The sequence below is a fragment of the Pararge aegeria genome, chromosome 3 (genome assembly GCF_905163445.1).
Source record: "Pararge aegeria chromosome 3, ilParAegt1.1, whole genome shotgun sequence".
Classification (NCBI taxonomy): Eukaryota; Metazoa; Arthropoda; class Insecta; order Lepidoptera; family Nymphalidae; genus Pararge; species Pararge aegeria.
Window position 1 is genome coordinate 3,308,825 of NC_053182.1, and position 16,416 is coordinate 3,325,240.

Genomic DNA, 16,416 nt, shown 5'->3' on the forward strand with positions numbered 1-16,416 from the left:
GCACGCCACTGCTCGTTTTGTAATTTTTAATTTATTTATCAATTTCCAAAATTCATTTCATGATGATGAAACTACAAAAATAAACTTCTAAAGTCGATCACCCATCAATTTACTGACTTCGGTTTCTTTTACCAAAAGTAAGCTTATTTTAACAGACATTTATGATAGGGATTTAAAAGAAATAAAGGTAAGGTGAAACTGGAGTACCCGGGACGGTCATATGCGATTGGATACGGTTAAGTGATTGAAGGTTTCTAAGAAATGTTTTAATTCCAGTAACACCATTCATTATTTTATGTCGCAAAATCTGGGTACTTAATGTTGAAGTTATGCAAGTACTTGTTGTTGCACGTGACTTCGTTGCATATTTGGATTTGTATGCCTACATTGGTCTCTCACCTATGAACTACCTATGCAAAAAAGCATTGTTAAAAACAAAACCAATCCATCCTGTACATTTTGTAAATTTTTTAGAACGAAGAATATATTATTATATGATTCGATTTTAATTTTTGACTAGGATAGCTGGAATGATGCGGACACGCTCCGCAAACTTTTGAAATAAAAATACCTATTTCGAAATTTCAAATAGGTAAAAACTACAAGAGTCCTTTACGAACAACACTCGCATGTTCACAGTTATAATGGTAAAGCCTTGGTAATGTTGTGTGAAGAGCCTCAAGCGAGGGTGATTAGTGAAGAAATTGTTCTTTAACGACGGCCTTCGCGTCGAATGCCTCATTTGCGCTCATTCTTACACGCTTGTAGTGACAACTTGCGTCACGCTGAGAACCTACGAGTACAAGATGCACCGTTATGAACTATTTCTAGCGTCTCAAGACGCTGACTCATTTCTCCACATGCAAGTTTTGTTTTTTTATTCAAATACAAGTTAATGACCTCATTGGATAGATATACAGCTGTTACTTTGCGGAAATCCATGATATATTATAAAAAATAATCTTAATTTGCTATAGTCCGCGGACTATAGCAAACTGAGCTTAATTTTTCTAATATTTAATGACCTCTCCCGATACTAGATAAGTGGTCATACATAAGCTATATAAATACGAAGCGCGTGACCTGAAAAAGTTATTGCAGCTTTTTTTAATAGTTATATATGCTGTCATTCGGTATGGAATGGACGACTATTGCCTGTAAACGGAGCAAAACTTCGCAGCAAGGAACATGTCCTGCAACATGCCATCCTGTGTCAAGAAATCCTCATGTGCCAAGCATCAAGAATTCTTCTTCTTCGAATGTGCCTTTAATTGCACCAGCAACCAGTTTAAGTCAGAACACAGCATTGCGACAATGCTACTTGGAGGCAGAAATAAGCAAGGTCGTACTTTCTAGGATGAGCGCTATCACAAAAAGTTATACTATTACTAAACAACGTTATGAGTAAGTTTAACAGTTGAGTAGTTAAACAAAACTTAGCACATAAGTTTGCAACGCGTTACAAAATTCCATAATGGCAGTCGATAAAATAAAATGTCATTAGTTTCATTTATCTTTGACATTGGTTTTATGTTTGACATTTCTGCGGACTGCAGAGTGCATCGTACTCTAAACGACTTTTACAGTTCTTTAGTGGAGACTTTGAAATAAATGACATTAGTAATATCAGCAGGCGGTTTATAACCATCTATGGTGAAATCCTCAAAATAATGAATATACTATACCGGTGAGACGTTATTCTGAAAATCGAAAAACAACTAGAAATGATTTTTGCACCACTGAATAATGATGCATTGTATCTAATTACTTTATATATTATGAGTTTAGGGTAATTTTTTTACGTAACTTATAATGCTTTAAAAACCTCACCATTTCCCAACCTACCTTTCAGCTAAAATTTGTCTGCCTCTGCCTTTTAAATAATACATTTGTAATATAATTTAGTAGCATTTCAGTTGAACAAAGCATTTCAGAGCTATTTGCCTAATTAGAATGGAAATCCTAAGAAGATCTCACTTTAAATGCAACGTAGTGAAAACTACACCTCACTCTGAACTGTCCGCCGGGGCCTTTGTGTCTAACAACTGAGTGAGCTAATAGGAGCTGGCGCCTTCCTTAGAACGAGCATGGCTATTTATACAACGTGTACCGGAATCATGAAATACTGATGAAGGGTGCATACGTATGTATCGTAAGGAATCGCCCTGTAAAAATATTTAATCAAAAGAAACATATTTGTTATTCCATACAAACTAGTTAAAAACATTCCAAGTGTTTACTTATGACAACCCTACCTAATAAAATAACTTTTTCTATAAAAAAGGCTTCACTCAACTCGGTACGTACCAACAGAATACCGGCGTTGTGGGTACATTCCTATACGAAAATTTAGCTGAGTCGGAACTTTTTTATTTGCACGTCACATCATAGACTTAAGACTTAATAATTAAGTTTTTAGTTAATTAAGTCTGTTTGTGTTGTTCTGGTAAATAAATATATTCTATTCTATACTATTCTAAATAAGGAATTAAAAAAAAAAGCAACCAAAATATTTAGGTAATCAGTTATGTATATTTTTTATCGCCAAACAAATAACTAAGAAAAACGTCCAATTGTCTAACGAAAATATTACATATATACAACAGGTATACAGGTAATTTTGTATTTTTTTTTCAATCGAGAAAAGTTCTAAAACGAACTTTTCTTAATTAGAACTTAATTTTGATTGAATTGACTAAAGCGCACAGTGCCCTTAGCCAAAAATATGATCAAAAATAACAAATAGGTACTTTTTCTGTGAAGACAAATTGATTGGTTAAAACATTTCAACCTTATTCAGGTGTACAGCACCTTAACAAACATAACTACTATGTAAATAGTTACCTAATAATTTATATCGAGCGTGGCTTAGCCAAAGCACTGTCCATAAACCTAACTCATATCGTATTAAAAGCCTAAAACCACAGGCGTGCGCAGCCAACGCGAACGGCTGGAATGGAACAAAAAGGCGAGGACATGTCCGAGCTGGTAGCTCTCGTAAATTATACGTCGCCTCGCGCTTGGACATGTTCCGCTATATATTTACTCGCAAAATACATTCGCGTGAAAATGGGAACGAGTTCGGCAAAACTTACTTTTTGACTGACTCAAAAAAAATTACGACCTCACTGGCGCAACGCTGAGCGCTGTAAGTAGGTCCCGGGAACGATTCCCGGATTTCGGGACAATTGGGAATTTATAATTTCTGAATTTTCTCTGGACTGGTCTGGTAGGAGGCTTCAGTCGTGGCTGGTTACCTACCGAATAAGGTCAAAGCCTTCCACCAGACCAGACCGGAGAAAAATTCAGAAGTAATGGATTCCCAAATTGAGCCTGCCAGGAATCGAACCCCCTCACCATTGCGCCATCGGAGGCCGTCAAAAATACGGCATAGGTAAATATTGACGAAATTTGGCTGTTTGGTTTTCTTTGGTTGGACGAAAGTTGGAGAGATGTCTGACATACGAGTAGGATACATTTTTATCCCATGTAAGCCTGGGGACCTATCTTGTGGGAATAACGTAAAAATCTGTGGGTTGTGAGGTCACTGGAACTTCCTAAGGATGGTAAACCATCCAGTAACATCTTGGGCTAACGTTGGCTAACCAGTGAAATCGACTGATTTACACCATCGGCGTAAATAGGGCCACTCTGCTAACCATTTTTCTAGAGACTCTTGGCATAAAAATAATCTACTATGTAAAATAAATAAAAAATGGTATATATGTAAGGTACTTCCTCTTATTTCTAAATTGAACTAACATACTTTAGGCAGTATAATTTGAATTGTCAATTTTAGATATTTTTAACACAGTAAGTAAAAAATCCTTCCATACTTAATTTTATAAATGTGAAAGTTTCTGTGTCTGGGCCTACTTGAATAAAGATATTTTTGACTTTGACTTTGAAAAATAACTTAATTTTCGGCATAGAGTTAGTTAAAAGGACGGAGAATAACATACGATACTTTTTATCCCACGAAAACAAATGACTGATTTGTATAAAAACGTAACATACAAGAACGACGAACGGAGGCAACAGCTATTAAGCATTATTATACTAATACTGCTTTAAGCGATGGTAGAACGTTAGCTACTCATGACTGAAACAAGTTATTATAAATGGGTCTCTATAAAAGGATTTCCGACGTGACATATCAGGTCTGTCGATGATTATAGTAGCTAAAAGTTTTATTAACATATCCAATAACTGTCGGCGTGTACGTGTCCATTCTGTTATATCAAAGTTAACACCTATCTGTTAAAACATCGTTAGTTTTAAAACTAGATATTGGTATATTATTGGTATAAAACCGCACAGCAAAGGGCTGGTTTATCAGATAAGATAAACAAATAAGAATGGCGCTTACAGTAAATTATAACGTACGTATATTCTCCAACAATAACTAAATAGGGTTCATAAACTCCCCAAGTCCCAATTTTAATTCGGAAAGCTTAAAACCTAGCGTTTGTGAGCGCGGCTTAATCTAAACACCGCCATAACCTTCCTCATATCGTATTAAAAGCCTAAAACCGCAGTAGGTACGTCCGCGCCGCTGAAACGGAACAAAAAGGCGAGGACATGTCCGAGCGTGCCAGTCTCGTAAATTATACTCGCCCAGGACATGTCCTGTTATGTTTATAGCGGGACTCATAAATGGAATTTATGCTTTTGCGAATGGAACGCCTTAAATGGTGTTATTTAAGACGTGACAAACAAGCTGTTAATTGGCGAAACAGCAAACTCCCTATTTAAGTTATATCATCGTGTCAACCCATTTCCGGACCACTATTGGGCGCGGGTCTCCACAATGAGAAGCGTTTTTAGTCCACCATGCTGGCCCAGTATGTACGGAGTGATGAACTACACATGCCTTTGAGAACTATATTAACAACTCTCAATCTCAGTTTAAAGGTTGAAGCGGGATATTGAAGAGGTAATGAAACACCGAATGTTGGGATAATACCTTCTAACTATATTTAATTAAACATCTTGAGGTTATGGAAAACTCAGCCATACAGGTTTCCCCACGATTTTTTCCTTCACCGTTGAAGCAAGTGATATTTTAATTTCTTCAAGCCTACATAACTTAGAAAACTTAGAGGTGTGTAGTAGGATTTGAACTTGGCCCTCTGAAAGTAATCATAGTTTTTAATGAAAGAAATTAGATATAGCCTCACATCACATGCAAAAGTCAAATCAAGTAAAATCCTATCACTTTATTAAGTACGCGTCACGTAGCGTAGGCACTATGCGTGCGTCGGTCTTTTATCTTCAATAGGGTTGCCATAAGTAAACACTTGGAATTTTTTAAATTCGTTTGTATGGAAATTTAAATGTTCTTTTTGGATTTATTATTCTTAGGTACAGGGTGATTCCTTATGAAATATACTTCGAAATTTATTTCGTAATTCTGTTACACGTTGTTTATTACAGTACTGTTATATGTTTATGTAATCAACTTTAGTGTTAATGGGAGCAGCGTGATGTTCTATACTCTGAATCCCCCTTCTATCAAAGAGACCAGAGAAGACCGATGCCCGGTGGTGGGACTTTGACATACTGATGTAGCATGATGATAGCATGTTATCATCATCATACCATTGCATGCTACAGAGCACAGGTTTCCTAACAGAGCAGATAGAAAATTTAGAAACTATAAAATCTATATATAATAAATTCCAAATTGGCCCTGCTCTGGAATCGAACCAGCGACCACAGTGCATTCCCACCACGCCATGGAGGTCTTGAAAAAACCCTACTTTATAAGTGTCCTGACATTTTCCCATAAATTCTATAACATAGAGTATAGAATAAATTTGCCCCAATTAAAGAACTATACGTACGTAATAATGCACTTAGCAGTATATCACCCAGTTCGTAGGAACAATGGCATTGCTTTTGTAGCTAAAATTACTGTTTGCGATCCCAAACAATATAGTTGAGGACGATCCCGCGGGGATCTATTGTTGTCCCGTAACCCGCATCCAATTGAATTAGGAGAAAAATAAAACTTGCAAAGAAATTTACTTTGATACCTACTACTGCTTTTAGTACTAACTGAATCTACTTTTTAGTTTACTATACGGGAGAACGACTGATTCATAAATTCAACGGATTGACGTCCAATGCTTAACTTTGAAAAAATATAAATTTTCAAAATGCATATAAAAATTACGGAATCGATAGGATTTGAACCTGCTTTGACTTCAACCGATTGACGTCCACTGCTGGGTACAGGTATTGGATAGAAGCAGGCGTTACTTTGCGGAAATCCATGATATATTATGAAAATGGGCATAGGTCTTTCGTAGGAAGTTACAAAATCCACGATCCTAGGCCGCTTGTTTCCACCTCGTTGGGGACCGACCCACGTGTACCGGTGCGGGGTCGCCATTCCAACACCTTTTGGTTCCCCAATGCTGAAGTGGCAATGGGCGGGGCACAAAGCTCGCAGAACCGATGGACGTTGGGGTCCCATTGGTTATTTTATTATTATTAATATTAAACAAGAGGCCCAGATTCGTGTAGTTTGGAACGCCCTACAAAAGACCTATGTCCAGCAGTGGACGATGTTCCAAAATTATATGCGTTTTAAATTTATAAAATTTTATCAAAATACGACAAAAACATTCTCCTTTCCAATCACTTACTTTTCAAAGAACACAAACTTCATAAGCAAACTACAGTTTCAGCGAGACGTTGACTGAGTGGGAAAATAAATAAATATTTCGTTTGAAATTCCAAGCGATGCCAAAGACAAACACTAGTTACTTTGTACCCCTGGCCGCTTTTGTTTGATAACAGCTGCAAAAGTTCCAGCAGGAGAAGAAATAAAATGAATACAATGCGAAAAGTCGTAACGATTTAAAATGCTTAAAGTTTTTATCTCTTCCCCGCTTTATTTTTGAGTTTTTATTTATCTTTGTTTAGTGTTTTATTTATCTTTGTTTAGTTTAATTTATTTCATCCCCGCTCCGATCCTTTCTCGTAAAAGCTCGTTTCTCTGGAATCTTTTTCCGTGCACAACTTTCGTCTTAGTAATTTCCTGCTACTTAAAATAAGGTTTTTAGTCAAAGGTGAATATCGGTTATAATAGGCTGATGCTCAAGATGAATATAAATTATCCAAGGGAGTGTCTCATGTTTTAACGTGATAACAGAAATCTTATATCGCATTCCTAATGATACTTAGTTAAAATTTTTGTGGCAGAGCTCACCTGGGGAAGAACTTCTTGTTCATATATTACCGAAATATCTAAAATGATCTTAACGCTTCGTCTACCAGCCATGTTATGGGTAAATTCATCAAGATCAAATAGTAATCTTTATGTAAGGGCATTATCAAATATTGGATACAAGCAGCCGTTGCTTTGCGGAATTCCATAACATTCTAAGAAAATTAAGGTCAATTTCCTATACTCCGCGAAGAGAATCTGTACGGTGTAATTTATAACTTTTTCAATCTTTATACTCCACACCAAACAGATCTTCGGCTATGTACTCTCTAAACACGTTTCGCTCCGACACTGGAGCATCCTCATGAGGTTTTGACTTAACAATAAATGAATTATGATGAGAACAATTATTTTTAAGTCATCATGGTTATAACGTAAAAACTAATTATTTTAAAGTCTTATCATAGTTAAATAATCGTACTTATCCTACCTCTTATATCTACCTCTTCCATATGATTTGGTCAATATCAACCCAATACCGGCCCCCTTAAAAGGATAGTGTCCTCTAGAACGAGAAGAGCTTAGAGAAAGGCACCAAGCTGGGCAAGTGATATTAAACGCAACCAATAAAAACTCCTAAACTAACTCCGAAAAGTAAAAGTTGCGTGCCGGGGAATCTCCAAAAACATTTTTTATGATCATACATTGTTGCAATTTCCTTTTTTAAAGAAATCTAATATGAAAAGCGGATCTACCTCAATCCTTTCAACAAAATTACCGTATTCCTCTACGATGAGCTAGCTTAGTGAGCTGCAGCAAACTATCTGTTCATATATTACTGGTACTGGCAAAAGCCAGGTGAGACAGCAACGAGTCTTTAGAATGGCAAATCTATACGGATTCCCTTAAAGTATACCTTGAAATAGAGCATGAAATGTTAATCTCTTGTACACTGTTTTGGAATTATACTATAAAATATTCTCCGCATAGGATAGTATAGAAGCGGTTATAGCCTTGTGATTAGGGCTTCGTCTTCTTCCGGGTGCACCGAGTTCGATTCCAGGACAGACCTCTAATTTTTCGGAGTTATGTGCGTAATTTAAAGCAATTAATTAAAACTTTGAAAAAATCGTTAGGAAATCTGCATAACTGAGTTTTCCATAAACTCAGGATCTTTAATTAATTATAATTGTTACTATACCAACATTCGGTGTTTCATTACCTCTTCAATATTCCGCTCTAAACTTTATATAAAGGCTTTAAACAAGCTATTTATGTGAATACGTGTTCTTGTTACAGAGGACTGATGCCGACACTTCACGGGAATCCAACAACAAACATTTCACGTCAATGGTATGTTTAGAATAACTATTTCAACTAGATATAAGTATTTACTTTACCTTTAATATCACATCAATACCCCATTATTACCACACTGGGGAGACGGTTTGGTGATCGCAGCAGGGCTAGCATACGCAGGAGACAAAAGCTATATCCCCCGATTATATCCCCTGACAGGGGATATAATTAACGTGTCCACCTGCTAAATCACGGGAACGTGGAATAGGAAGTTTACCCCCTTTTATTATTTATTACACCATATTATTATTTATTATTATTTCCACTTGTGCGCCACTGCTCTAGGAGTTGATAAAGTTTTTCCCCGGGGATATTATTATCTCCTTCCCATGCTAGCCGTAAAGGGTAGTAGTCCCACAGAGGAATCTGCTGCCCGCTCTCCGTTATGTTCCCTTACTTTTCTCGCACTCTCGTGATGAAAACTGTATTCTGTTCTGCCACCACCACACGGCACTGTACATTAAACGCGGAAATAAGTCTTTCCGTAGATGAATCAAATATTTTTTAGACGGCCGATTGGCGCAGTTTGCAGCGCCCCTGCTTTCTGAGCCTAAGGCCGTGGAACTGCACTGGCACTGGCACTACTGGAAAATGTTTTTGTGATGAGTACGAATGTTTTTGAGTGTCATGGTGTTTATATTTATATTCTAAGTATTTATGTATGTTATTCATAAAAATATTCATCAGTCATCTTAGTGCCCATAACACAAGCTACGCTTACTTTGGGGCTAGATGGCGATGTGTGTATTGTCGTAGTATATTTATTTTTTTATTTTATTATTTCACTACTTTATTTACTCACTATTGCGTAAGGCCACTCAATTCATCACTCAAAATATAAATACCGCAGATGTATCAAACTTTTAACGTGTTAAATTACTCTTGGTTTTACTAATAGGTGTATGGCAATAGCGCGTAGAAATGACGCGTTAGTTAAATGTCGTCCATCAAAAATTTATGGCACATAACAATAAAACTAGCCAGAAAAAGTACCATTTTTGATATGATCGCGTCGGTTAACGTTACGTAGCGATTGCTGCCAATCAACCTTACTCTAGTCTAGTTTTCCAGCTGAATAATACAATAGAGAAATCACAGGTTTTTTCTTCATTATAAACGCGTAAGCAATGCGCTCTTGGTAACATCTGTGATAATAGAGGTATAGTCTTTGACATGGCATGTTCGATCTTATTATTTAAATTAATTATGGCCACTGTGTGACCACTAGTAAAAAAAAATAATCTGCTTAAGCACCTAGAATCGTGAGACACAAGATATTTCACTCGAATGTAGGGTAGCCATGTCAAGAAGTCAAAAATATCTTTATTCAAGTAGGGCTCATAGATGGCACTTATGATGTAGATGGACGCCCCTAAGAAAATGACTGCTTTTGAAGATCAGCCTTCCGATATTAAATATTTATCTCGCGACAGATTTTCGTTTTACGACGCCCCTGAAGAAGGGCTGCCTCATAAAAGTAGATTCGTCAAAATCGTGCCATCTGCCCGCGGACCAGCCCCAACCATTTCTTAAAGCAAATTACAGGATCTACCGGTGTACCACTGTTTAGGTATCGTACAGCTAGGTATCAAATAAAATAGACGCGATGAAGGGTATTCTTGTCTGATCCAGAAAAGGACGGTGCTTTTTTTAATCATATACAGAATTTAATTAGTAGTAGAGTTCTTAGTAGCAGAAGAGCTTTTTTTGAAAGAGCTCATCGGGGGAAGTACTGCCACCGTGCTTAATTCTGCTGTAAAGGAGCATTATAACAGGCACATGAGGCGTTAACAACAACGTTGCAGGACGTGTTTCTTTCATGCCCTGCAAATTGTTCTGTTCATCTGCGTTGGTATTCCACTTACCATCAGGTGGCCTATCTGCTTGGTCCATTATATATCAGTATGAAAAAAAAGGCTTCGACCGCAGAATCCCAACTGGTAGTTGTGGGCTATTCGGTCCCCAAATCGGTTTCTTATGATGAGATCGTTAAGGCCAGATCTTATTGTACAGACATTTCTTTATAGCTTCTTCCTTATCTAGTTCTAATTCTGCCTGAGAGTCCGACGCTACGATATTGTTAAAAATCTTGCGATAATTTATATTCGTGATGGGGTCCTCAAGGTTAGGTTTTCTTCCTTCTTACAGAGCATTAACGCAGCCGAAGTGTCCGAGATCGTGTCGCGTAGCGTAAGACAGAGTGTACCGGTGTTAAATAAGTTGGTTACGTAATTAGATGCGGCCAGACTGTATAGTTGACATACTGTGTTATACGCACAAACGAAGGGGACACTTTTCATAAAGGAGCCCGACGCATTCCATCCAATAAAATTTCGTCTTTACGACGTTCGGAAAACCAATCGGGACGTCTCCCTGAAATCGGACCGACTAATTGTTAGACACGATTCCATCCGACTAGGGCTGTCAGTTACAACAACCTATAAGAAACGTCCACAATCCAGGTAAAATGTAGTCTAAATCGCTTATATACCTACTATAAGCCTACGGACTCTTATCAGAACAGCAGCGTTTTGAATAGGCCGAGCTTCTTTCTTTTTGATTTAACTTTAACTATAAGGAATAGTTCCTATTGAATTTCCTATTGCGTAGACAGGTATATATGTATAGACAGTTTTGGTCTATCTTTAAATGTCCACAGCGTGTAGTGTTATTTGTGTTTCAGTGATTTTGTTTCACTTTAATTTAAGTACAGACAGTGGCGTGCACTGGGTTTCTTACCAGGATATGTAACACCAGGAAAATTGCATAAAACGGCACAAATTCTCCTCCTATACGAGTTATATATCAATGTTAGGGTATGCAGTGCTTTTGTGCATGTATGGAGTGCACGCCACTGAGTACAGAAGCCACCATTACATTTTTAGACGTTCTTTGACCTCATTCACATCCAAAAAATATGACAAACATGTACTACTATTAACTTTTTTTTCCGTTTTATATGTTCATGATATGGAGTACAGTATTGCAGATTTTAAATTTTAACTTTTGTTTTGTCAGTTGATTAGCTTTTAGATTATTTTAACTTGACATACCGTGGTCATTTCTAGGATGTTTCAATCTCCTCTGTTTCTATTTTACTTTTGTTATTCTCATGATAATGTCATTCATTGTACCAAATTAAAAGTCAAAAGTCAAATATTTCTTTATACATGTAAAATATGACATAGAAGTGAATTGATGGCGATAACTAAATTCGTCAACTTAAAAGTAAAGCAACGAGGGTTCCAAACGCGCCCTGGTCTAAGAAGAAGCCCACAACAAACTTAGCCGGTTGTTATTTTGTTTTTGTTATCACCATCTCACATCGTCTTTTAAAACTGTTAAAGAAGCAACGTGGTTAGAGCAATAATTTACACCCAAGCTTTTTTATTCTTTATACTATAATATGACTTTTTACCACTTTAATGATCCAATCCAATCCAATAAAAGTGGAATGTAAAAAGTAAGGTAAAATTAATTAATTAAAGAATTTTAATAGTAAAATGTATATCCAATGGCAGACAGACATGTAAAACATACTGGTAAATACAGACGGCAGCCCTAATTTCAGATGAAACGCGGAAACTTTTTGTGTTCCCTAAAATTTGTCAATTACTACGAAGGGACTTTGCCATTTCGAAACAGTCTAAAGTGGAATACGTAAATTAAAACAGCTCCCTTTGTTTCTATATCAAACGGCCGAAAGTTCTGGAATCTTGTTTCGTCTCATTATTGTTTGAGTTTTTCCAGTTCCAGCGGCTACGCCCTTTTCGGTGGGTGATTTCTTTTATTAATTCCGCGTTGTCTTCGGTCACGCACCTCGGAGGTGGGTGAACAACTCTTCCCCATCCTCGAGGGAGAGGGCATGTCCGCGATATGCCGCTCTGAAAATTAAATGGACCACTGGGACCAAATTGTCAGGTCAATAGAAAATATTCCACAGAATGCACATCCCCAACTGATTCACGAATTGCAAACAGATAGTTTGATAATTTTCATTTTTATTCTCTCATTCAAAGATCACGGTTATTGATTAAGAAATAAAAAATATTTAGAATACCGAGGCTTAGGAAAATTTGACCTAACTAATACGAAATAAATAAATTACATATTAGTTAGAGAAGAGAATTTGAGAATTTCTCAGGAGCACATAAGCAATGCGCAATGCATGCCACTATGGAATAAAGATGTAATCGTGGCAAGTGAAAAAAAAAAAAAGCAAATTTCGCATTTAAAGAAGATAAGAACTAAAGTTCTAAAAAAAAGAAGAATATCAAGTATGCTTTCATAAATGAGTGTATATAAATATGTACTAAATACTCAAAGGGCGTTTGTTGGTTTTTGCAAGTGTTCTCTTACCGCACTGGAATAACGCAATAACGCATGGAGTTAATTAAAGACCCTATGAGCATTGGCATAACTAAATGACTCGTTTTATCCGGGAAAGTGGTTTTGTACAAACCGACCTCATGTACTACTGAAATTCGTTGCAAGAGCATTATGTTTCCTCCTAGACGTATCACTCGATGATAGGCCGCGAATAATAAACTGTAAAACAAAAGGAATAAAAGGAAGCCCGGAATAATATTTACGTCTGACCCTCGACCGGCGGAAACCGAGCGTCGGGCCTGAATTTTCGAGTTTTTCCGGATTTTTTCGACCAAACTTTGGAGCTTCCTTCCTGACTTGCTAACACGAGTTTTGGGGTATCACGAGCCTAAGTTCACGGCGGTTGCCGGCGTCTCTTCTTAGAATTTATTATAATATTTTACCGAGATTACGTGGGAAGGTAAACTGATCCCTGAGTTTATGTGTTGCTTATTATACAAACACCTTTGGCCGATTGGCGCAGTTCGCAGCGACCCTCCTTTCTGAGTCCAAGGCTTATGGGTTCGGTTCCCACGACTGGAAAATGTTTGTGTGATGAACATGAATGTTTTTCAGTGTCTGGGTGTTTCTTTGTATAGGATGTTTCTATGTATATTGAAAGTATTTAAGTATATTATTCATAAAAATATGCATCGGTCATCTTAGTACTTATTACACAAACTACGCTTACTTTGGGGCTAGATGGCGATGTGTGTATTGTCGTAGTAGTTATATACCTCTCACGCGAACAGTTGTAATGCTGCGTTAGTGTGCTTAAAATGTTATACGATTTTTTGTTTTTAAACGACTTTCAGAAGCAGTTAAAAATTAAAGTTAATCGTTCGATCGGATGATAATAGTGAACCTGCATTGCAACATCGTGGTGGGCTTGAGCTCTAGATCATTCTCGCCAAAGAGAATAGCTTGTGCCTAGTAGTGACACAATTATGTCTCCATATCTCCGTTAAATTTGAACCAATTTCAATTATTTTATTGTCAGTTTTCATTTCAAAAACAAGTATCGAATCGTTATCCGTTTAACAAACTTTACAAACAAGACTAGACTGCACACTCTCGTTGTCTTTCTTACAAGTATATTATGTAAACAATCTTTCAGTTACTTTATAATGTAGAGATAGTTTTGAAAAACACGTAAAGAATAATTATTTTTTTATTTTGATCAATTTCAACATATTTGTTTTGCTTCTTTTTTTAAAACATCGTCATCGTCATATTAATACTTTATCGGCCCACTACAAAGGTACGGGTCTCCTCCCACAATGAGAATGGGGTTAAGGCCGTAGTCCACCACGCTGGCCCAGTGCGAATTGGTGGACTCCACACACCTTTGAGAACATTATGTAGAACTCTCAGGCATGCAGGTTTCCTCACGATGTTTTCTTTTACCGTTGAACCAAGTGATATTTTAATTACTTAAAACGCACATAACTTAGAAAAGTTAGAAAGGTGAAATTAGAGGAGCGTGCTGGGATTCGAACTTGTACCTACTGGACTAACTTTAGAGCCGCTACCCACTAGTCTATCACCGCTTCACCTTTTAAAACATACTTTACAGTAAATAATAATGAAAACATTGTTTACATAATAAAGACAGGTTAAAAAACAGAGTATAGTATAGTTTTATTTAATTTTGTGGTTTTTTTTTTAATCTTATTATTTTTTACCATGATAACGAGTGGAATGGTGCACAGATGTGTTCTGTTTTGTTTCCTGTACACACACCGTTTACACAAAGGGTATGTAATAATGTGCGCTCAGTAATATAATCCGATCCAGTGTTTTTCTGCTTTAATATTAATATTATTCGGCTCACGCGATTACGTAATAACGCTCACGTATATATTACGTTATTAATCTAAAATTAATATCTGTGCTATCTATCCGTAATCCGTGCCCATATCACATGATAATAAATTGTCGACAATTTTATAATTTAACTGTTGTGGAACAACCACGACTGCCTTGTTGGTTTATTGGTTAGCTAGTTCGATTATGGCTCTCGAGTACCTGGATTCCATTTACTGGTTGAGCCAGTACATTCAAATGTTAAAAAAAAGTGTGTGCCATGTATTGAAGTCGGTCCCCCCGAACCCTTTAACCACTAGACTGAAACCGATCTCATTCTTGTCACAAAAAGTTTATATGAAAGTTCCAAATTAAATTTACGTAACTCCCATGTAACTGCACGCTCTAGTTTCGAGTTTTCAATACAAGTTGCCAGAACGAGCCTAATATCAAAACTGGTCCTAGAATTAGCTGGCAACAATGGACGAGGCAGAACAACCACTGTAAAGCATTCTTAACTCCATATGTTTGTTTCGGCACCCTAAGAGCCTCCCCTCCTCCACGTTTCACACCTGAATTCCTTGCGTTAAAGAATTGTATAGTGTCATGTTAGTATCTCGGGAACTACCGAGCCTGTTTTGATAATAATAATAAATATACTACGACAATAGATACGAGTACAAAGCCATCTAACCCCAAAGGAAGCGTGGCTTGTGTTATGGATACTAAGATGACTGTTGAATATTTTTATTAATAATAAACACTTATAATATACAGATAAACACCCAGACACTGAAAAACATTCATGTTCATCACAAAATGATTTGTTTTATTACATAGTCAATTGTTTTATAATAAAATACAAAGGACATTAAACTTAATTTGCAATACTCCGTAAAATGCAGGAAATTCTGTAAGGTGCAATTTATAATTTCTTCAATCTTTATACTCAACACCAAACAGATCTTCGTCAATGACACCTTATGAATGTTTCGCTTCGACACCGGAGCATCCTCAAGTGATGTTGACTTTACAATGAACAACCGTTATGAGTTTTAGCTCTATCTAAGAATTCCTCAAAGTAACGCCAGTAAAGTTCAATCCAATATCTGCAACAAAAAACCTCTACGACTTCATACTTTAAGTGTGTGCGTAGATTTATAGGTATAAATTAATTCTTTTGCGCTACTAGTGCAGAGGTGGTAAAGAGGTGTTCTCAAGGACGCCGCCTAACGAGTCGTCCTACTGAATACACACTCAGCCGTTGCTACTGCTACGTCATCAACGCCTTCATTATAACCGAGTGCTTGTGATATTTTATATCCTTACGCGCTTTGTTTCTCTCTTGTCCTGGCGAACTAACATAAAACCACAGTATGGAGTGATATAGGAGTTCGATGCCTCGAATCTCGCAGTAACTCGAGGTTTTGCACGTTTTTATCTCTAATGCTAAAAGAAGCTTTATTGACGCCAGTAGTAGTAGAGATTTTGTTGACAGAGCTAGTCCGGCGAAGTACTACCGTCATGCTTATTTCTGCCGTCAAGAATTGCTTTATTCCGGTCGGAATGGCGTGGTTTCTGGCGCAATTACTGGCACATGAAGCTAAACACCTATTTCTCAAAGTGATGGACACACGGAACAGGTGCAGGATTTGTGCTTTCAGTACCCTGTGGACTATAAAAATAATTGAAATAAAGTTACTTTT

At 37.0% G+C, this 16,416-nt stretch overlaps 1 protein-coding gene across 1 annotated transcript in view; it reads left to right on the forward strand.

The window, feature by feature from the left end:
- Nucleotides 1-16,416, forward strand: part of LOC120637078 (leucine-rich repeats and immunoglobulin-like domains protein 1) — a 471,378-nt gene that overhangs the window by 233,623 nt on the left and 221,339 nt on the right. Inside the window, exon 5 of the mRNA XM_039908697.1 lies at nt 8,477-8,530. Within this exon, the coding sequence (XP_039764631.1) occupies nt 8,528-8,530 (3 nt within the window). The 5' untranslated portion in view covers nt 8,477-8,527. The remainder of the gene's footprint in view (nt 1-8,476; nt 8,531-16,416) is intronic.